Genomic DNA, 24,887 nt, shown 5'->3' with positions numbered 1-24,887 from the left:
ATAGATGGTTTCAGACTGAATACTCTCTTTAGTGATTAAGCCCAAAACCAGAGATCAATTTTTTAAATGTGTTCAGACGTATTCAGTAATGCAGTACAGTGTCATTTCTGTTTTCCTGCATCTGCAAATTTTCTCACAAGAGCAGGCACAAGGTTCATTTACAGACAGATGTCCTCTGAATGATAATTAAAACTATTAATGCAGTGAATCTCACAATAGAAAATGAATTCTATAATCACCCATGCGACTACCAAAGATCATGCTACCAAAGTCATATAGATTTTTAATATATATATATCAGTAAACTATAGATTCTATATATGCTTTTTAAAAATAAGCAGTGTTGTGAGGTTTTTTTAAATATATTAATTTATTCTGCTTGATATAAACACATGAACTTAATTAGTACACTTACAATGACTAATTACTGAAATGATAGTTGGAAATGTAATTCAGGTTCTGCAAGCAATCCTCATTCATTAGAAAACAGGGCAAATTATTTTCCAGTGTTTAGCATTTCTCTTTTAGTTCCTTGATAGGCAAAGTAAGTATGTGCTCCCATGTCTAAGCCAAAACTAAATACAATGTTTTAGATTAAAGATGTAGGGCAAAATTTTAAAATAAAAAAATTAAAAGGGTACAGTGTCTTCCAAATGCAACATACATACATGTTAGATAAATCCAGCTAGCAGAAGATGCTAGGTTTCAAAAAACTTCAGGTTTTTACCGGTCATTTTAAGCATTTTGAAAAGGAAGTTAGCAAGGTTCACGCTTAAGGGTGGTGGTGGTGTGAGAGGGTGAAGTGTGACTGAAAACGAAAATTAGAGAAAGCAACATTCCATTTCAGATGGAATCTAGGAGAAAAATATGAATTGTAAGTATTTTTTGGAGAAGATGTAAAGAGCCTCTTGCCACTAATCCAAGTAACAGGTAATGAAATCAACCTTTGTATAAGCAAAAAAAAAAAAAAAATGTGGGGTGGAATTGTGATGCATAAGTTGTCCCTAGGGCTGTTTTGTATCAGTCTCATGTTCAGGCCTGTTTGTTCTGACCCAGGCTTCATCAAATGTAATTAAACACAAACTTGTTTCAAAAGCAAAACCGATTTTATTGCAATGCTGGGAATTACTTTCATTCCCAGCCAGAACTAATTCGTAAACACTTCCCCAAGATAAGCACATGCCTTTCAGTGCTGTGGAATGCTGCCAAAAACAGAAGTATCCAAATTAATTATAATAGAAACCAACCGAAGTACCAGAAAAAAACCAACCAGGGTACACAGACCTTCAAGGATTCGAAATCTATCAAGCTACTTTGCTTCCTTCAAAGCTCTTCATCATTGAGGTCTGAATTTTACCCCTTGTGGGAGGGGCCATCACCTCCCAGCCTCCTCTCAAGTTGCCTCTTCTGCTTCAGCTGCTCTCGCCTTCTGGCAGCTCTGTGCACACGTGCATTGGGAACAGGTTCCCCTGGATTCACTGCTTCGCTGCTGCCAGACTCCAAAGGGTCCAGAGGCAGCACCCCACTCCCAGATGGTCCTGGCTCCATCCCTGCATCGGATGCAGGGCCCTCATCCAAGTCCTCTCTAGACTCCCTCACTGGTCCCCTTTCTTCCTCACTGTCCGGCTCCACTGCCGTCTGCACCAGCTGCTGGTGAACCACAACACTATGATGTACCCACAAAGGTTGATTTCATTACCTGTTACCTTGGATTAGTAACGGTAATACATGTTCTTGGTGCACAAAAGTGCTACTTGTTAGTTACACAGGAATACTTCGAAGGGATTTGGGATATTGCATTGAAATCAGCATGAGTAACAACCCCCTCTCCCCATTTTTTAACCAAATATTTTAAAAATAAAATTTATATCTCAGCTTGGGCAACACATTCCAAAGTTTTATGGAGGATAGTAAAACTTTTTTGATTTTCCTCCAGAGAGCCTTGAGAAAAACCAATTTCTGAATTGAATTTATTTTTTCTTTGGAAGGGTTATATTTAATTACCTTTAGCGAAATGTTGTCTCTTCATAGTATAGTAAGATGTGTTGGAACCTGGTTCCCTGGTTCGCCAAAGCAAATATTGTTCTCAAGAAAACAGTATGATAGTTAAATTGCTAGGAGATTTTTGTTTTAAAATTTCTATGGTTTGCCTATATTGCATAAAATAAATGTTAGGTTTCTTGAGCATTCAGTTTAGTGTGAAATCTAAAGTCTTTGAGTTGATATTCCAATTAGTTCCTTATTATCATGATATTTAAATGAATTTGACCTATTGAATTTCCATATGTATTTTTTAATACATTCTGAGCTTGCTAATCCAATGTTAAGCTAAAAAAAAATTAGGCAGATAAAGATTCTTTTCTATGTTCCAGGTAAAATTATGGGTCCTGTAAAAGTGCTTCCAGCAACCAACATGATGAATGATGGGCAGCTTTTGGGGCCCAGTTTTAAAAGGGCCTTTCAGAATTACAAATATGGTCTTTTGAAGAAAATGTGAATAACTTCAATTTTGGTATCAAAGCGAGATAAAACCTAAGTTGACAAGGTAACTAAATTACTTAGAATCACTTAGGAAAGGCATACAGAAATATGATAAATAAATAAATTTCAGTTTTAGTCTTGAGACTTTTGGTCTTAATAACAATCTATTTAAAGTACTGTATTACACTGTATCGAAATGCTGTTCATGAACTGAGATGGATTCAGTGTGCTGAATTTATATTTGTTTGTTTTTCCTCACCCTGTTTCTTTATTACTCTTCTCTGTTTTTTTAATACTTACCATCGACACCATTGAGTGATTTGATTACATTTTAAAAGCATTGTGGTCATTGACTGAAATAGAGCAATTTAATTTGATTATTTCAAGAAGCAGCTTGCTAAAAGTTGATGTTATAAACAATGGTACAGTACAAACATCTGTTACAAATCCAGAATGAGCAAACTGCTTGCAGATAGGCCTAAACTCAGTTGATCTCTTTGGTGCCTAAAGGTTGTAGAAGACATGGCATGGTGTAGAAGACATGATGTCACTGAAGAGATGGGATCAGAATATTGAGCCTGTTTCCAGTCTTCCTACTTTTCAGATTTAACTTTAAAAAAAACATAGAACAGGTATGGTGAATCTATTTTATTTTAATTTTTCTCTATAATTTGACACTCTACTATTGAATTTCTGCAGTGCCAGAAGATAAGACACTACCTTCTGTTGAGGTCCATGCACGGGTTGCCTAATACATGCTTCTGACATTTAAATGAATAAAGAGTTATATCTCGAATAATGGAGTTATATATTTCATTTGCTATTATTTTCACAATTAAGATGAACAATGTAATCATAATATTCCTGGAAAAAATTCTCGGGTAAGGATACAGTAACTTATGATATCACTTCTGTGATATCTGTCTAATCTAATTTAATCACTAATTTGTAATGTCTTTGACAAATAAGAACTTCTTCAGAAAAAAAAGAGAAATGAAACACAGACAATCAATAAGTACACAAAGTACACAAGTGTATTTATTACATTTTTGCAAGCACTTGGTTCTACAGTTCAAAAACGCCACCATCAAGCTGTTGGCACATTTATGTACAAAACAGATTAATTATAATGCCTGCTACAAAGCATTCTTTGTGAAAATACAAACTCTAATACAGAGAAAAGCCAAAAGCATCAACATCATTACATGAGTTTAAAAGACATTTTAAAAAACATCACAAACTGTTTTAAGACACAAAACTGAAACACTACAATATAGAATAGAAAGAAGTTAATAATACCTCTGCAGAACTGTAAATACTGGTACTGCACATTTTGGAATGCTGACCCCTTATAAGACAGTAAAGTGTAAAAAATCAAATCAAATCAAATCAAATCAAATTTAAAAAATGCAAAATGAACTAATACAACTTGATGCATAAACATGCCACAAGTAACTACTGAATTACCCTCTACTTACTACAAGAATTGGTAAAAATTACTGATGATGCATGACTAGTAATTGTACAAAGAGTCTTACTCAAGAATTTTTATTAGAAATGCACTTACACTGAGAAAGAATTCACAATGATCCAATAAGTGCACAAACTAGCTAGGTTTTTTTTAAAAACACTGACAAAAATGTCTTGTCAGAATACATCACTTTAAAAGACACTTTACAGCATTCTTGTAGCATTAGAAATAGGCAAAATAAAAATAAAAACACCAAATTTGGTCCAATAATACTTTTTTTCATTTTTGTATGTTTTTTATGTGTTTTTGTTCGTTTTTAGACAGGTACTTCTTTCAGATTAACATGACTGACTTTTCTCTTAATACTTTCTTACTGAAAATAAAGGTTTAAATATATTACTAACATTTCCAAACAATAGCTCCAGTAGCAGCCATTAATTTCACTTTAACATTATACAGGTAAACCAGTATGTGTGTAGGAAAGCTACAAGCCAAGCTATTACAATTATGGAAGCCTCCTCAAAAAAAGATCACATACATTCTATGTATAGTTCAGACAGGTGCAATCCATTTAATTGTTTAAAGCAGGTAAAAAGACTCTGGCTCTTAAGATTGCTGTATTATAGATATAGCATTTTTATAAATATAGCTAAGCAAAAATTGCGCAAATTAGCACATGAACAGCTCCAGTTTAGCATAGCCATCTTGGGATTACAGAGATCATTCTGTAGAAACCTATACATAACTCTATGTAACATTTGTCTATACACTGCAAGTCTTGAAGGTAACTGTGGTCATCATCATCATACGCTTTGAAAAAGACGCATGGCCATGCATTACAAGCACCACGGTCTGCATGCTCACAATATAAACAGGAATAGCTATCAATGAAACTTTAAAATAGTGAATACTCCATTAAGTACATCAAGAATAATACAATGTTAACAAAGATAAGAAGCACTTCTTTTTGTTTTTTACCTACTCTTACAAATTTAGAAATTGCACCTTTGATAGTTTTTAAAATGTTTTCAGGACCCTCCATCAAGATGCCCACTGGTCCATCTGGCAAGATTTCCAAATCTGAAGGAATGTCAGCAGTGTGCCTCCTCAAAAAAATTGTACATGGTGTACGAATGGTCCCTTAGAAGTATACCTGTAGTTAAAGTACTTACTAAAATCCAAACTGAAAAGTATAAAAAGCCATTTGTTCTTTTTCAAAAACATATAAGAAAAAAAGTGTTAAGCGTAACACATATGAAGTGGTTTTTTTAAAAAAACACATCTCTGTATTTGACAATAGTTAGTATTCTGGATCTAACAGAAAATCATTTTAGGATGCATAAAAGGCTGTTTCAGGAGCTTTGTAGTAGAAACTGATCACATAAGCTATTAACTAATTAAGAAACCAAGTGCTGGACAACCAAGAATTATATAGGGGCAATGTACAAGTCACCCTACTATGTTTTGTGAGAAGCACTTTTTCATTTTGATTTTAAAAATGGAAAGATGGGTGGCCTTTAGTTAAACAACAAAGCAAATAATGGTAGAAAGTAAGACAAGGTTTCCCTTATGTGTAGGCATTAAGCCGCTCTTTGGAGCGGGTAGAATGAATATCATGTAATTCTTGCTCTTCCTTTGATTTAATATCCTCATACTTCTGCATTCTGCAAGCATCTTTCACATAGGCCCAGTTAGCAGACAGAACCATAAGATAATGGACCTGTGAAGGAAGGAAGGAAGGAAGGAAGGAAGGAAGGAAGGAAGGAAGGAAGGAAGGAAGGAAGCTTGTGGTTTTAATCACATTAATTAACATTACATTTTATCATACCCACTTGAATACTTTTAGAATGTGTGTACTTTAAAAGTTCATTACGAAAATAATCAGGATTTTTAAAACAACAATTACATTCTTAAAATAAGTCATGGCAAACAAAATACAAATCAAAAATTCTAATTTGCTTGCTATTCTTAATTTTGCAATTATTCCTTTTCTCTGTTCCATGGTTTTTGGCTTGTTCATACATATTTCTGTTTCTTTTTTACTTGTTCAATAATTATGTGGCCTTTTGGCTACGCTCAAGCTCATTTACTCACTTTATTATTTATTCCTATTCGCTATGAAAACCTCAATAATTTTGCTAAGTATTAAAGTGCTACTGTGTGTGTATGAACTGTTTCTGATCATTTCTATCCAAATCAGTGCAGAATTACTATTGCACTACACTTTTTGCCTTTCCTTCAAACTAAGCCAACTGCATCTTTTGTTCTTTGTTAACATTAACTTTAATAACTTATTTTTTTAACTTCCTTCCTACCTAGCTTCCACACTTACTTCAATGCTGAAAATATACATTTACTGGAGTTACTGCTTGTCCAGCAAAAGCACCTTCATGCTGTACAGCAGGGGTGTGCTGACTTGGGGCATGGCACAAAGGCAACACAGTCACATAAGTAAGAAAAGTCCCTTTAATACCTCCAACTTTGCACCCAATGTCCAGTTACCTTCAGCTGGAAAAAAAACTTCTCCCAAAAACAGTCTTGAAGTGGAGGAAATTCAGTCCAAAAACAAAGTACATATAAACTGTAAACAAAAATCCATACAAACCACGCTGCAGCAATTAACTGAACAGGGCAGGATAAGGAATTGCAGACTTCAAAGGCCAACAAAACACACAGTTGGGAAGATGCCAGGAACCCAGATAAGCCTCGACAATAAAAGATAACTCACGATTTGCTTCCAACAAGTTGCTGTGTGCAATCTCCCTTTTTAAACACTGTGTTCCCAGCTGCAGCTAATGAAGGGAATCAGGGCCCTTTCCACCACCAAAAGCCACACAATTCATGTTGCTCCCTTGTCCGTTCCTCCCTGTGTGCCCTAGGATGAAGAGGGAGTGGGCCTGGATCTTCCTCTGAATTCCCTCTGCCTTTCTCTACCTCTCCCCTGCTCTGCCCAGCCGGACTTTGCCCTTCACCAGTTTCTTCCACAGCCACCGGAGCTACACTCCCATTCCCAGTCAGCTGCTCAGATTCCCTCTTAGAATCAGATTCTGACAGGAGCATGACAAGAGGTGTTTCAAGAACAACTTTTAGAAAATGGGTATCAGAAGACGAATTCTCTCTGGTGGCTAGTGACTTCAGATTTTGATTGGAAAGGGGAATTCAATGGGTAAAAAAGTGTTCCTTTATTTCTCTGATAGGAATCCAGGTCTTCTATGGGAATTAAAAGGGGCCTTTAAGAACAAAGCCAATTTAAAAGGATTGCTTTATCTCCAATTCTTGGAAGTAAGGATGCAGTGGAACTAAACAGGTGTGGAAATGGAGATGTCAGAAAACACAATGGTACTCTTTGGACAATGTTGTCAGAAACAGAGCTTACAAAGAGACAATGTCTCTGAGATAGAGGGTGAAGCTTTCCAAATAATTGGTCAGAAGGCCTCTGAGCGTATACCGTTATTTTGCTTACAAGCATCATATATAGCCTGAGATTTTAGCTCAAGGGTTTTATGGTCCATTGAACAAAGATCAATATTCAGGAACTTTTGTACAATTGCTTTTAGTGTCTATGAAGATTCTCAGTTAACCAGGTCATAGCTGTATAAAAAGCATTTTTTTTAAAAAAATTGAAACTTGGACTGATTTTTGAGGAAAAACATGACATTTCGTTTCTTACTCTGGAAGTTTCATCAGGTGCATTGGGAGATGGAAGGAGAGTTATTGGCAGTTGAGATTAGCTAGTGGGAGGGGAAATGACACATTGTAAGAGGATGCTGTGGCGGGGAATGGAAATGAAAATATTGTGTTTTCTTTGCTTTCAACTAGTGTTAACATTCTCTGAGAGTCATTGTGGTTACTTGGGGTTTTATCTGTGACCTCAGAGTTACTTGAATCAGAGGTGTGGAGTATTTTTTGGAACAGCCAAAAGGACTGCATTGCAAATTGGGGATAGGTGGTGTCTTATTCTTCCTCCTCTGTTGAGAGAGGGCTGTTGCCTTGTCAATCCAGGTGTCTTTTTAAAATAAAAACTACCGTGTTTGATGCTTTTAGTATGAAAACCTTGAAAAAAACAGGTGTAATTTCAAGGACTGTAATTGAAAACTCAAACAGAAATTTTGACCCTGGTTGTACATCTTTATCATAGGGCTTACACCTGTGGTCTCATTTTGTACCTGTTACTAGCATCATTCAAATACAGTAACATTGTTTTTAATGTAGAGTTTGAAAGCTATTCTTATTGGCAATACTTTTCTGTTCATAATCATTTGAAAATCTGCAATATTTCTATGTGCCAAAGAACTTTCTATGATATGAAAGATGTATACTGTGTATACTGTGTTTACTATATGAAGCAGTGAAAACTTTATCTTAGTTGTGAAATTTTATCATTGTGAACATTCTGACTATAGCTGTTTTAGCAGAATTGTTTTTATATAGCCAAGAGTAAAAGAGTTACAAAATTATAATATTATTAAATGTATTATAGAGTGAACAAAATCATTTACCTGGCATTCTTAAAAATTAAGCTACTTGAAAGAATCAATCCCTGTTCTACTCTGAAAAATATAATAATAACAGCAACCAACTTTGGTAACCATTGTGCATGGAGTGCACCCTGAAATATTAGCATTTCAAAAAATATTAGCCTTTTTGGGGAGTGTTAGGAAGATTTGGGAAGAGGTTTAAAGATTGAAAGGAATATATTATGTCTCGCAAGGTTTAAGACACCACTCTCACTCTTGATTTTGCTAAAAATACAAAGAAAATGTTTTGCAGTTCAATTTTGGTGTTGTGATATCAGTTTGTTCTTGGCCTACATGAGGTCCATAAAACATTAAAATCTGAAGTAGGCAATTATTGAAATTAGTAAATATTTGTTGCCTATTTCAAAAGAGCCAAGAAGGAATAATTACAGTTTTTTAAAAAAAGTTTAAGGTTTGCAGGATCAAATGATTATTAGATGCTAAAATTATTACTGAAATGATTTTATATATTTGATTTTGTGTATATAACTCTCTGAGTACTTAAAATTGCATTCCAAACAATCATCAATGAATTGTAGGAAAACTGAATAGAGTGTTATTATTTGGACTAAAGGAATTTGAACTAAAATACTCATTTAATCACAATGTTTACTAGAGGATATTGAGCTAATCATAGTTTATATTCCCTATCTTGTTTGACATGTATTTCCACACATTTTACTTGATGAAGCCTCAAAGTCTCTGTGATTAGCTTTAATGTTATAAGGATCCCAAAGACATAGATTATAGTTTATTAGGAAAAGTTGTCTAAATCTTACCATAGCAATGACAGCTGCTCCAGCCCCAGCAAGGGCCACAATAAACAAATGGAATGTCATGTTCAGCTACAAAAGAAAGGGAAAAAATCACATTACAAAAATTTTCAAAAATTAAGAACAGCAATTGAACCCATTCTATGCAAATATCACAGTACACACACAAATAGTCATATTGTTACAGTTTTGAAATATATCAATTTCTTGAAGTCACTACTATTATTATTTTTTTATAGTGCCTTTAAAAATTGGAAAATCTGTCTTAGTTTCATTGATAGCCAAGCTATCAATGCAATAACAAAGTATACTTTAGTAAGTAAACAGGGGTTGAACTTTTTCTCATTATTTTCCTGCTGCCCCTCTTGTTCTCTCTTTTTCCAGATAGAAGCAAAACTATATTTATCTGAAGAAGAGAAAGACAGCTATGTCTATACTGGATATACCAGTACAGCCAATCAAAAATGTAATCTAGTCAAAATGTTATTTCATCCCTTCTCTTCCTAGTAAAAAATATGAAAAGCTAATATATGATTTAACTGGAGCAGATTATATACAGCAATATAATTTTAATCATCCCAATCATGGCTTGGAAATGAAGGATAATTATGTCTGAACCGGCCCTATGGCTAAAAAAACTGACATGTTGCTCCAATGAAAGCTCAGGTTCATCTATTTTATCATTTTCTATACTAAGAAATGGAAAGTGTTTGACTAAAAGATAGTGGTACACTGCCCACTGAGTTTTCAAATGAAAATGAACAAAAATCCATAAAATACTCTTTCCTCATATTATTATTAAAACATTACTTTGTGTATTAACCATTCAGTTTGTTCAATGAAAAATATGATGGTATTGAGGACTTCAATTATGACCACTCAGATCAACAACTTTATTGATTGAAAACGACTTACAACAAACAGAATCTTCAGGATTAACTATCTAACTTTTTGCTGTTGAATATTAAGGAATTGGAAGAGTGTTAGTTACATCTTTATATAATAACAAAACTTTTCATAGTTTTGTTCACCTCAGTAGATTCACACATCCTGAGGAAATTTTCAGATGCTGTACAAATCTTTTTTTCCTCTCCAATTGTAACAATTCCTGCAACAGATGAAACAGTCAGTGACTTTTAATGCATATTAAACATGCATTAATGAAACATTAATGAAATTGAAAATTAATAAACTTAAACATAGCTTTATGCATAAGAACAGCCAATTAACATGACATTTAAAGAATAACCTTTTTTTTAGGAATCAGTGGGTTATGGCTGATTGCAATGTTTTGTACAAAAATATCACTATTTTCTGTTTTCACAAGTTTAACATAATATGATCGTGAAAAGGTCAATTATATATTCCTTCATAACATTTTTGGCTGCCACATTGTAAAGTTAAATATTTTTTAAACAAGAAAATGAATTAAATTAAATAATAATAAAAGCAACTGTAAGTATAAATAGACCAACATTCAGAATTATCAAAATTAAAAATAGTTCAAGATTTTAAAGAAACTAGCAAAAATAAAAATTCAGAGTCATATATATGACATGTAAACTATATAAATTTGGTAAATGTTTAATCAAACGTTGACAGAAAAAGGGTATGAGGAGTATTCATTGTTTCCTGAGTTTGGTTGACAGCACCAAGGACTCCTCGGCTAGAAATATTTTTCTTTTTACCACATACGGGAGAAAAAGGGTATTCAAAAAATTCTAGAGATCAATCCATTTTGTGCACCAATCAAAAGCGTTCTTACCCATAGATGATAAGGATAGAAAGGAGTTGATAGGGACAGGTAAGTGCTCTGAAGAACAAAACTAATCAGATCCATCCAATTTGATTTGCAGTAAAATAATATTATTAGTTTAAAACCAGGATCAAAATAAAGAGAGCAAAGTTAAAAGCTTGATCATATTAAAGACTTACATTGCTGCAGAAATTTACTCCAAAGGAGAATGATAGATTTGGAATAATACTTGTATACATCCAAGATTTCCAACAGTGAGTTGTGCTTTTTAATTAGTATTTTACTGATGCAATTAATGAAAATTTTAATTGCTTACCAAACTGACGGAGATCCAAGCAGAAATTTGCTCCTTCCACAAGGGTGGTGTTTTTACAAATGGTCCACAGGTTGAAATACATGTAAACGGGCAGAGAGGTGAAGGCTGTAACTCCCAGCCAGGCCAACATGAAGATATAGGTCAGCATGATAAACTGTAAGAAATATGAACAAATAAGACAAAGTCTGGGAAGTGTTAAAACCTGCACAGAAGAAAAGTAATATTTGCCACAGAATAAAATATTTATCTAATCTATCACAATTGGTATAAACAACTAATTTCTTATGAGACAAAAACAAGACTCAAGACAAAATTTATGTATTAATCACTAAAGTAATTTAATCCTATATTTAGGCTTCCACAGTTAAAGAGCTATGGGATTCATTAGTAGCTCTGACAAATACAAAATATGCTATAAAATAGAATAGCAACTGTTCTGTTTCTATCCAGTCATTGCATTTTATTGATTCATCATTTTTCTTCTTTAAGGGAAACACTTTTTAAAATTTTAATGCTTTAATATTTAATCCATTGAGAGAATTTGGAATAACTTAGAAATGCAACATAGTATGTAATAAAAAGTAAAACGGCTCTTCTATGAAAAACACAGGAACAAAATGTGTCTATTGCAAAGCTGTTCTATCATTATTGTGGAAACCATGCAAAGAAGACACAGTGTTTATCCCTTGCTTTATGCTCTGTCAGTGATAGAACTTTACATTAACTTGAAACCTGGACAAAGTATTCTATCCAAGTTACTTTAACTGCATAAGGAAATGATCATAGCCACTCCTATATCAATGACTGCCCTCTATATTATCTTACCAGACAATTGAATACATTGAAATCACTAATATTTAATCTCTACACAGGGTGATGTGAGACAGAATTAGGTCTCTGGTATGGGGCTACATCTTTCAAACTACATGAAGACATTATGTGTTACAAAAAGGAAATTTCATAAGAACACTCCATCTTGCACACACTGCTCTCATAAAATAAATGCAATCTTATACACATTAATACAATTCTTTATATTTTATTTTGGGGGTTTTAATCAAACCCACAAGAATTGCTGGAGAATCAAGAGATTGCACCTCAAACTGGTAATCATTATCATACAGTATATCTTCTGCAATTGATACCGATGTCTCTGCCATTCCTCTTCCTTTGCTGTATATGAACACCTTAGATATCTGTCATGCCCCAATCCCCTATTTTCCTTCCAATAGCACTAAACAGTTTCCCACATGTATGTGATATATTCACTCCACCTGAAAGAATCACAACTTTAAATAATCAGAACCTTTTTAAAAATAAATCCTTACAGGATCACAGAATGCATGTAGCAGAAGAACCAGCCACTGAAATCCACAGTGGAATGAATTAAATATTTCATTTAATTTTCAGGAAAGTATATTTAAGTCATTTCAGTGATCCTCTCTCAATCCTATTGGGAAAGATCAAGGCATATCCACTAGTTGAACAACAGGTTTTCATCACTCACTTTTATCTTTCATTTCATTAAAAGCATGGACTACATTTCAAATCTTGCTATTTTTCTGTGCGTTTTCCTTTCTTCCCTATTCTTTTTCCATGCTGATACAACAATTACAAAGGTGAGCCAGCAAGTTACTAATTAATAAACAAATAGTTTCAGACAGGTTCCTATAGCTCCTGTTGAAAGATTGATAATAAACTGTTATACAACAGTTGAACATATTAAAAAACATTGTGTACAAACTCCACCTTGTCTACCTTGTCTCAATGAAGCTGGGAAGCTGATATGTACATATTGTGCTTTCTCTGTCCTAATAAAGTTGTTTACATAGCCCAGACAATTGCTCCTTTAATAGCTAAATATACAGTAGTAGATAGATATCCTGTATCCTATTTTAGTAGGATACTGCTTTTCCTGGCTTCAGGAAAGGATTAACAGAAAAATAACAACTACCTAAAATTACCCTAAACGTCAGCTCAGTGTGACATGTGATATAGATTACCTTCATCAGGATTTAATACTGCCTTGGGAGCTTAATTAAAATAAAAAAATAAATGAATTTCTCATTTCTGTTTAAGGGCTCCATGACACTATAGCATAATGTAAATAAATAAGGCGTCTCTGCCAAATGTAGACACTTCCACTGCAAAAAGTAGGTGGAAACCAGAACTCATTTTAGAATCTGATAATATAGACTATAAATAAAAGGCATCATTTGTTTAGCCCAGGAAAGAGATGTAGAATTGGAGATCCTCAGCATACTGATTATAATATATGATGATTTCCACCAGATACCATCACCCAGAAGTTACAAAAAGGTGTTAAACAGAATGGAAAGGGAGTCAGACCCTGAGGTGATCCACACAGAAAAAGTTTAAGCTAGAGTAGGAGTGTCAAAATCACATCATCATGGCAGTGTCATGTGGCATATCGGGACTTTTCCCCCCTTTGCTAAACTGGGCTTGGACATGGCCAGCACTTGACGCATCCGTCCCGTGGCCGGGAGTCTGACAGCCCTGGGCTAGAGCGATCCCTGCTACAAGTGGAACTAACATTAGAGGAGAACTATTACAAAATTGTGCCTATCAATCCCAACCTTATAAACTTTATAAACCAATCCAAAATAGTTTCACAATCAATGGTATTCGACATTGCTAAGTTAGGGGAGGACACATTCCATAATATAGTAGTATTTTTTTCTTTTTTAAATATGATTATTAATTATTTTAAACAAACCAATGTTAAAAACTAACAAAAAGGATTGTATAAAGTTATCTAAAGCTAGTGGTGATGACCCATACCTAAACATTACCTGACATTAAAGCTCTATCAAGCCCATTATGCATGATATTTGGGATTACAGGACAATTTTTTTTTACAACTTATTTTTTTTTCTGCCCATGATTTTGCATCTGAGCAATGAAATATTTAAAACTGTAGATGTTTTGCTTTCTGAATTCTACATGGTAATACAAAAATTGTTATTGTTATAATTCAAAAATGTGATTTAAACTACATTGGTGTAGTGGTTAAGGCATTAGGCTATACACAGTTCAAGTCTGGCCTTAGGAACACAACCAGCTGGGTGACTTTGGGCCAATCACCTTCTCTCAGCCATAGGAAAGAGGCAATAGCAAACTACTTCTGAAAAAACTTCTAGTAAAACTGTAGGGTCCTGTCCAAGCAGTCTCCAAGAATTGGACATAACTGAATAGAAGAAAAAATAATAATTACATAAGTATCATATGTAATAAGCAATATAATAAATAAGAGGCAAGATTTTATGTTTCATATTCTTGTCTCAAAACTGACATGCCTTCAAAGGTTGCGTGCGTGTATGAAATAAAAACAGTATTGATAGGTAACACACTAATTTGAGATTTTTCTCTTGCTATTACCAATAATAATTTCTCATTAGTAATACTAATCTTTTAAAAGTGAAAAATATGACCACTGTCCTAGGTAAGGATCTTACAAAAAGAAAATATTTTGTATACAGGTAAGTTGACAGCAAGCCAACTAAACATGAATGAAAAAATCAGTGCAGCAACTGTTTCATTAGCATAATGAACCAGAAGAACAAATTGACTCTTTAGTAATTTAATTAGATCTTTAAGAAAGAACATAAATGAAGTGACAAAAAGAATGCTTATGATATAGTTGCCATTATTATGCAAACAGCAGGATTTATGATAGTGCTGTATATTTATTCTGCTGTTAAGCAGTCATTAGGGTAATGGAATAAATCACTAGCTGAAAAAAAACACCCTGATCCAATCTGAGTAAACATCATAATTATACACAGTCATCTACATACAATGTGTTCTACCTGTTAATAGATAAGTAATATGTTAAAACATAACTATTTTAACATCTTCTTTAGGACTGGAGTAGGAAAAGGCTCCTGCACAAGAATAATACTGGTCTAAAAGTAAAAAGAGCTGTGAAAACATCACATTCTTCTTAACATTCTTCTCTAGCAGCGTTGTCCATGTCTCCAACACTGTCAGAGAATTCTTTTGATTTTTTTCAAGATTGACACTCTTCTTTCAACTTTTCCAAGCACTTCCAAAGCTGAAAAATTCAGACTCTCATGAAAATACTTACCTTAGACATTTCCTGAAGCACCTGTCAAAGTTGATTTGGCCTTGGTGAATGCAGTTGGTAAAGTTGAAAAACAAAGCAGTTGCAGGCAATGCTCTTTTCATGACATTCTCTTTCAGCACTTACCAAAACAGGAAGATTTGGCCTTTGTAAATTATAGGGGTAACTGCTATAAATAAGCTTCACAATGATGTAAAGTAAATTATTAATTGAGGCAAATTATGAAGTTTTATCAACCAATACTCTTCATCAAGGCCAATTTAATGCAGTTATAAGATTCTCTTTGCTTCAGTGTCATATGGCTACCCAGAATAAATTTTGGACCCAATAGTCAGTCTAAGTGTTGGACCTCACCCTCAAAGAGAAATACAGCTCTATTCATCCATATGTTCCTAATCCCCCAAAATCTTCAATTCAGTTTCTACTTCCAGACTCCAAAGTGCACTTGTGACAATTAGTTCTAACCCTACACATGATCCTTCACTTGATGGTTCATATAAATATTAAATAACAGAGAGATAATGTGGAGCCTTCCAGACCATTCCCAGAGAATTGAGCAAACAATCCTTATATTTTCTAATGATAGTACTTAAAGTGGAGCCCTCTTATTTTCTTCAGTTGTTTGAAGAAGATACCATGGTCAGTGTTATCAAAAGCTGATGAATTATGCAGAGGTATCAATTTGGGATGGTCACACTGAAACACAATCTAGTGGAGATCATCCATCAGACTAAGGCATGCTCCATGCAAAAGTAGGTTAAAATTCCAAAATGGAAAATAGCTTTAGAGACTATTTACATTATTTTTGAAATAATATAAATAAGGAATACGTGCATCTTAACATAAAATTATTTTTAAAATTGACTGTTGTATTCTGGATACTTCAAATCTCTCAACATAATGCAGAAAAAAAAAACCAGACTAATATAGGATAAAATAACATTAAACTCAACAAAACAACTCTTCTAAAGATGCTTTAAATGTGGAAAGTATATGGTTGTTGTTGATATGAACTTAAAACTATTTTTTAAAAATTTTTATGAATACTGTAAAGTACAATGTTGTCAATTTTGATCTCTATAATGCACATTATGTAATCAAAGCAGTGCTTTTCCCTCTCTTTTACCAGAAAGATGGCAATGTTTTTATTTTGTTTACTTTGTAACCTTTCAGTCTTATAGAAAAAAGTAAAACTGATGCATTATAAAAATAGAAATGGTAACACCATTTTTTTACCTACATATGAAATATTTGTTTGGATTCTGCATTTCATGGCATTATTCCAGCTTGCCAGTGCTCATGGTTTATATAAATCACTGATTAGCTACCTGGAGGTGAAGAACATATCATGATGAAATCAGGAGACAAATGTAATCTGAAATTATGGACCCGTGTGGTTTGGAATTAGAGATATCATCATTTTTTTAAAGCAATTATGTCCTTATGCTCTTCCTATTCATTTCCTGTTTTTTAGCCTTTATTTCCATTTTCCTGTTTTTTTTAAATATACCCTCAGATTTATATACAGACAGCTGTAGCATTATTATACAGTAGTTATAATTCTTTTAGGCTATCCTTCCTCTTCTTATATATAAGGGGTCATAACCTATGAATTAGTTCAGGGGTTCGTTCAGAACCAGTTCGCATGAGAGGCAGCTCAACTCACATTAGCGGTGGGTGAGCATGCACATATATGTGCACCCAACTGAAGTTGGGCTGCATGCACATGTATGCATGTGCCATCCCACCACGCACATGAGTTGGGTTGCATGCACACATGTGCGCACTGCCCACATATCACACACAGCCTAGTTCCCCTCTCCTCCCAGCCGGGCAGCCAAGGTGTAAACGTTGGGGACTGCTGAGTTAGCTGAAAGTTATTTATATTGCTACTGGGGTTTTTTTTAAACATAACTTTCCAAGGATTCAATATACCTCATACATTTTCAAAAATTCTACAACTGTGAATGCTTCTGACCAGAAAAAGAAAGAAATCATTTTAGAAAGTCCAAGTCAGAAAATTCAATTCAACAGAAATTAATTAATCTAGGATCGGTATGTCCTTCAGTTAAGTTAAATATATAAGATTCAGGATAAATAGATAATTTATTTTTTATTTATTTCATGTTTCTAGATCACCCATCCCTCTCAAGGGAATTAATAGTTGCAGGAAAATGTACTTTTCTGAATGTGCAAAGGTGTAGATATATGGAATAACAAAATTCATGAAGTACAATTACTAAAATGCATCAGGTTATTAAATTGGTGTGAGTAGATCTAAGGAAGAAGCTTATAGCTTATAGAACAGAGTTTTAATGGCAACACTGCTAGCTCATTAATGATTAATAATGCCTGCAAATTTATTACAAAAATCAATAATCAATTTAGTGGTAAAATCTATTGAGAGACTAGGTTGTCACCAAATGCTACTAAAAATAACAACTGTAAACCTCACTTTTTTTCTGAAACAGACACTGAATAATAAAAGAATTCTGTTAAACAATTACTCAATTCTGAGCTTCTTGAGAAATTGAAAATCAAAGATAAGAACAAAAACAAACTGAAGAAAAGATAAAGCAAAATATATTTGTCGATATATTTTCTGAATATGGAATGAAAAATAATATCTCAGGAAACTTACATGAGGTACAGAAATTGCATGATAAAAACTGTGTTTATTGTCAGATTAAATTTGAAAGACTGACATAATGTTTTTATATGCCAAATGGATTAATGTGGTATTCATGCCAAAAACGGAACCGGTGAAAATACTTTCTTTTTGAGCTATTTATGGCTTCCCATGCTTGTAAAATTATTATAAACATATTGTAAATATCTTTCTCAGTTAATATATATCCCCAAAAGAGAAAATAATGCCTGAAATATAATGTTTTTCTGGCCATTGCACTATGTTTGTCCTCTCAGATAGTATAATTACCATAATTAAGATACACGCTGTGGTTATTTTTCATTATTTAATTAAACAGAACAACTTTGCATTGAGCTAACATATCTATTAAATGGACTCTGATAGGCTGCTCCAAATGTTTAGTAGAATGGAGAAACATGCTCAATCCACCTCCAGCTTACTAAAGTTTTCCATCCAGTATTTATTCTCAACAACCTTCCAAAGGAGATTTTTAAGCAGAGTCCTAGATATCAGTATGCAAACAGATAACGGCTTATTAGCAAAAAATAAGTCTTTAAATTGGCTAAGAACAAAACTATTTTCCAAGTCAAAAAATACCTTCCAAGGAGTTTGACACAACTCTTAAGAAGGGCCTATTCAAGGACAAGATTTAAGTTGTGGGATTCCGTGCCAAATATGAACAGTCTCATCACCTGCCGTATCATGAGAGGATCTGTATATGTGGTGCCCTAGTCATTGAAGGTATTGCTCCTATTTTGTTTGGCTGTCATTTCTATGTCTCTTTTAGGCTTAGATATTTAACATCCCTGTTTGAAAGAACAGTCCACTGGGACCCAAATCACATTTTCCTATTACCTCCTGCACTGTAAGGCATACATTATGAGCAAAACTGCTAATTTTATGGTTAAGGAAGTTCAGATAAGAACTCACATATTGAACAGATTGGATTTTCTAGCCAGCAAGCTCCAAGGTTGGATAAAAGAGCTACAATATATAGTTAAAGGTATCAAATATGTAAAATTTCTTCTGTAACAAAATAATGTGCTAGTGACAAATAAATATTTCTGGTAATGAATAAAAATATCACAATTTCAAAGATCTGTTGATTGTAACTTGAAATTTTGATTAACTCTTAACTTAGTTGAGTCCATTTTAGTAGACATGCATTCTGAAAGATACTTGGAGTCCTGAAGTGTCTGTCTGGATTAAATTAAAGCACCTCAATCCTGCTGAAGTTAGCATATTATGACAGCTATGTAATCAAGAGTATCATACTAACATACCCAGGCGCTGACACATCTGCCGCAAGTGGTGATTTTGAAATCTCCATAGAGATCCTTGATGGCACCAGTTGTAAAAAATCCTTCCACCATTAGCAAAATGCCATAAACAAAGAAGGCAGCTGCTACTCCATAGATCACATATTTGAAAATGTCAATCCTGAAATTAATAAGAGTTCAAAGTTAATGAGGCTTGAATGATATTCAAACTATTAGAATTTATTTTACAAAAATACATTTGTCTAGTTGAAACCAATTTTATCATAACAATGAATCATTTATAGGTTTTCACTTATGAATAGCAGAATATGAGGAATAGATTCTAATCACTAAAAACTGTTAAGGCATTTATGCTAAAGAATGGGATTGAGTCCATAAAATACCAAACACAGCAATGACATATATCAATAGAATAGAATAGAATAGAATAGAATAGAATAGAATAGAATAGAATAGAATAGAATACTTTATTGTCCAAGTGTGATTGGACACACAATGAATTTGTCTTGGTGTAAATACTCTCAGTATACATAAAGAAAAGGTACATTCATTAAGAATCAAGAATCATAATGTACAACACTTAATGATAGTCAAAGGGTACAATCAACAATCAAATCACAATAGGAAACAGTCAAATGGGAGGGGATGGGTGATAAGGAGTGGTGAGAAGATTAACAGTAATAGTAGTGTACACTTTGTAAATAGCTGAACAGTGTTGAGGGAATTATTTGTTTAGCAGAGTGATGGCTTTCGGGAAAAAGCTGTTTCTTGTGTCTAGTTGTTCTGGTGTGCAGTGCTCTATAGTGTCGTTTTGAGGGAAGGAGTTGAAACAGTTTATGTCCGGGAAGTGAGGGGTCTGTAAATATTTTCACAGCCCTCTTTTTGACTCGTGCAGTATACAGGTCCTCAATTGAAGGCAGATGGGCAGTAATTGTTTTTTCTGCAGTCCTATTTATCCTCTGAAGTCTGTGTCTGTCCTGTTGGGTTGCAGAACCAAACCAGACAGTTATAGACATGCAGATGATAGACTCAATAATTCCTTTGTAGAACTGTATTAGCAGCTCCTTGGGAAGTTTGAGCTTTCTGAGTTGGCGCAGAAACATAATTGACATAATATCAGAGTTTATTAAGAGCAACATGATTTTCTTTCAAAATAATCATACAATTGTATATTTATTATTATTGTCAGCAAAGTACAACCAGCACCTGTTGGAAGAATCAGGCAGCTCTCGGATAATCAAGGCAATCCTTGTTGTTTGATTTTTATTCTCTCTCTCTCTCTCTCTCTCTCCCTCCCTCCCTCTCTCTCTCTCCCCCTCCCTCCCTCTCATCTATTTATCTGTCTATCATCTATTTATCATATCCATTTTTTCATATTACTTTAGTAGTTCTTCATCAAAACTAAGTTTTAGTGCAGTCTGCTTCAACATAATGCCCACATAAACAGTCTGGAATTGCACTTTTATCAATCTGGAGAACAATAGATTGAGGAAAGCTGAATTTTATGTGAGTTAAGTACATGTATTATCAAGTGTAAAAAATCACAGCAAAGGTGTCTCAAATGCTTGAAGGTTTAGTACATGCTTAAACTATCTATAAGAATCTGAACTATAAATGGTTAAATCAGATTGGTGGAAGATAAGGGTCAACAGAATTCAAGGTGGGCTGGACTTAGATCTCTTGTGGGAATGAAAGGACTTGAGACTGATGATGTGCTTGACCCCCTCCCTCAGGCTCAGCCTGGTCATCTCCTTATACATACAATATCATAATGCACAGTAGGTCAGTCAAGATTTTAGAATAGAGGAGCTTTTAGAAATTAAAAAGAATTAACAGAATAAGTGGGGAGGACAATTATTTCAGTTTCATCTTTTAAATCACTTGCTATACTTACAGAAAGTGGTTTTATAACTCTCCTGAGCAATCTTGAAAAGATTGGGGATTCTGGGAAAAATCAGCAAAAACTACTTATCCTGCTTCTATTAATAATTGTCACACTTTCCATAACCTCATTCATTTAGCCTACATTTATTACATCAGGTCTGAACAACGTATGATCCTATTCAGAAACCTACACTAAGCATGAGGGACATTTAAAGTTTTTTAAAAAAAATTATTTATTTCATAGGCTCACATATATTATGATTTACTACATCCCTTATTTTATGTATTATAAAATAATACTAATCAATAATACTATTGATTAACTATTATCCTTGCAGAAACAGTAATACACAACAACATTTGGATGATTTAGGTATCTGATCTCAAAGCTGGTGTAAATAAGGTGAGTTCTTTTACCATATTCCTAGTATCATTCCTTGTAATGACTGTGATTTTTAAAAAGACAGGCTAGGCTACACATGTGGTAGCATTTGTGCATACTATCAGAATTTTAGGAATTACATTGCATAATGTTGGCAAAAAGATGGCCAAATTTCAGTAGTAGATTTTCAGATCTTTTTATTTTAAGAGGATCTTTTTATTTTATTTTAATTAAAGTTGGGAATGATAACAATTTGATTCTTTATCTGCTTTCCCAATTTTAATTCTCAATCCTTCCCCACAAATGTTAACTTTTCAATTTTATTGTGCACATGTTGTGCATTGACAATAAATGTTTGATTTGATCTGAACTAGATGTCTCTAGCAAACCTTCTTAATCTTGGAAACCAAGGCTGTCATTTTCAATACTGCAGAGGCTTTCAATGTTGCGCATCCATAGGTAGGGAAAAGCGAGGCATGATATTTGTACTTGTGTTCAGTGTCTCATGAAAGGATGTAAGGAGTGAAGTTTGCAGTGTGACATCATCATGCAGAGTTTTTCATGATAACCTTGTCCTGTCTCAAGGCCCTGCTGTGTGAGGGAAACATTGAAATAAGGTTTTCCACAGCTCCATAGCATCTGCTGCCTGAGGGATATCTCTTAACGGAATAGTCAACCCTAATCATCACCCTGACTCTTAATAAAAGTTGTTATATTAAAATTAATGCTAAAAAGGCAGGGACTCTTTTCAAAGTCCAAATTTACCCAATTACTATTACTCCTCAGTTCATATTTCCGTTTTGCTTAAGTATGTGTCAAAGGAAAATAAGCAAAGATATTGACCTTGGAAATCCATGGCTTGAAATTCTAATGGATGGTAAGCATAATGAAAACATCTTGCAAGCTCTGTCTGTGACATAGTTTATGTTATGTCTCTCTTGAGACTTGTATATAATCAAGATATGTTAAAGGATTTTATTTTGCGATTCTGTAGCACAACCTGTATCTATATTTAAACAGATTTGTCTTTTCAAGTAAAGAGCATTACAGGATACAATATTTAATAATTTCATTTTGCTTTTATTGAATAAACAACTGAATAAATACAGTTCAGAATAAAAGCATATATTTCTTAGTGGGGCTAATTATTTTTAAATTGCCACTTCCACAGCTCTCAAGATTATTCATTCAAAGAAACAGTATTTTCTCAACATCAGCACTGAGCCATTTGGCTTGATTATATTCTAAAGGAGGATTAAAGGCTGAGGAATCCTGACGTTTTTAATATTTTATTAACAGAGTTAGGATTTTAGAGTTAGGATTTTGTTTTGCTTTTAAATCATAGGGATAGAAAAATTATGAACCAGACAGCATGAAATTAGATAATTTCCAATGAAAGCTGCCTTGTGGTGGGTGACAATGTATCATACTCTAAACAAAGAAGCAGATGTCTTATTCCAGAAGGAACCCCATATACATACATTAACTAGGTAACTGTTGAGTACTAACTGTTAATATGGAACAAGAACACAAGTGATTGACATTAGCTTCCTACTTGGTGAAGTATGAAAGAGGTAACAATGGAGGCATCAACCTGAGAGCTACATAATATATTTTACTGAAGATGCAGTTAACCTATTTTTATTTGTATTTTTAAAATATTAACAGTCCTGCCATGCATATGGGTAGTGAGGAATAATACTCCCCTTCCCAATTATAAATTTCCAGTGTCCAATGGTGGCATCAAAGTGGATAATGATATTGATTTCCGTATTTAGATTTTTACATTTCTGTTCCTCTAACAGCATCAGTTTGCATTCATAGCGTTCCTTCCTCTAATTTTATTTCGTAACAGGTTCTTAGTCACCCAAGAAGTACCATGGCTAATGATTGATTTGAACTATTTCAATTGCCTTTGGACATCTTAGCTGTCCTGGCATAGAGGAGATCTCTAAGCATGCCCTTGGCAGAAAGAATACCTGAAAACAGCTAAGCTGGTTTATCACAATTTGAAGGAACTGAAATAATGCACATTGCTGATTAAGGAAGGAAAGGAACGTAATACCATAGTCTATAATTATATAAACATTCCCCTGTGTCTATTCCCCTGCAGTTATAGACTTAGACTGAATGTAAAGTAAAGTAAACCCAAACCTACCTACCTACCTATCTATCTGCCTACCTACCTATCCATCCATCCATCTAGCCACACAAATATACAGGACCTACAGGTAGTCCTTAACTTATGACTACAATTGGACTGAATTTCCAATCATAAGTTGTTACAGTAGTAAGTTGAGGAACCCACATGACTGAATCTGGTTTTACAACATTTTTTGCAACAGTCATTAAGCAAATCACCATGGTCATGAAATAAATATTTGGTTATAAGTGTGAACTGGCAGAAAAACTTCACAAATTGCAGTCATGTGACCACAGGATGTTGCAATCAGGCATAAAGCCAAGCTAGTTGCCAAGCACCCGAAATGTGGTCACATGACTGGGAGGTGGCCCACTGTAATGTTAAACAGTTGTTGTGCAACTGTTCATAAGTGGAGGACTACCTGTACATGAAAGGAATCTTCCGAAATCTCTCTCTCTCTCTCTCTCTCCCCCCTCTCCCTCCCTCCCTCCCTCCTGCCCTCTCCTTCTCTGCAAGAGAAGGGGAAGGGAGGGAGGGAGGGAGAGAGATCTCAACTAAGATGACAATTAGAAGTTATTTGAGTAGGCAGTATAACAATTTGAGATAATAAATAAACCTGACATTTATTTAGACTCTGTGGCTAAACTAAAATATTACAGAATAGTTCAAATAAATTTATATTCATCTCTAAATTTTGAATCAAGTAGTACAGTTCCATAGGAGTACAACAGGGTCATGAGGATTTCGGATCCCTTGAATTAAACAGCAGCTTATACTTATTAGACCAATCAACATATAAAGAGCATGGTAAATAAAAAAGGAGAATTGCCACAACTTCCATCTCTGCCCATGGGTTGGTAAGAAGGAGCAAAAAGAGAAAAACATCACAGCAAGCACACCCTGCCTTTGCTGTACAAACAGCATATGCTGCTAACTTATGAACCTGCCATAACTACGGCATTGAATGTATTTCGTGTGCTTTAGCATTGAGCATAAAACCAGTAGTTTTGCTTTTTAGTCTTCTACAATATGAATCCTTTCGAGTTTAGGAAGCTCTATCAACTAAAAAATTCTGCCAGGGATTTGATTAATTATGTTTTTGCAAAATTATTACAAAAGATTAAATAAT

At 34.1% G+C, this 24,887-nt stretch overlaps 1 protein-coding gene across 3 annotated transcripts in view; it reads right to left on the bottom strand.

Moving 5' to 3' along the window:
• Positions 1 to 3,497: 3,497 nt before the first annotated feature.
• The window catches only part of GPM6A (glycoprotein M6A), a 153,676-nt gene continuing 132,286 nt past the window's right edge, over positions 3,498 to 24,887 (bottom strand). For all 3 annotated transcript variants that reach the window (XM_026699682.2, XM_087936404.1, XM_026699681.2), the window contains 5 exons: positions 19,353 to 19,509; positions 11,315 to 11,468; positions 10,274 to 10,350; positions 9,249 to 9,314; positions 3,498 to 5,672 (listed from right to left, as the gene is read on the bottom strand). In XM_026699682.2, the coding sequence (XP_026555467.1) occupies positions 5,520 to 5,672; positions 9,249 to 9,314; positions 10,274 to 10,350; positions 11,315 to 11,468; positions 19,353 to 19,509 (607 nt within the window). In that variant the 3' untranslated portion in view covers positions 3,498 to 5,519. The remainder of the gene's footprint in view (positions 5,673 to 9,248; positions 9,315 to 10,273; positions 10,351 to 11,314; positions 11,469 to 19,352; positions 19,510 to 24,887) is intronic.

Source organism: Pseudonaja textilis, chromosome 6 (assembly GCF_049901715.1).
Source record: "Pseudonaja textilis isolate UNSWEBS1 chromosome 6, rPseTex1.2, whole genome shotgun sequence".
NCBI lineage: Eukaryota > Metazoa > Chordata > Lepidosauria > Squamata > Elapidae > Pseudonaja > Pseudonaja textilis.
This window is presented reverse-complemented; position numbering and strand designations above follow the sequence as displayed.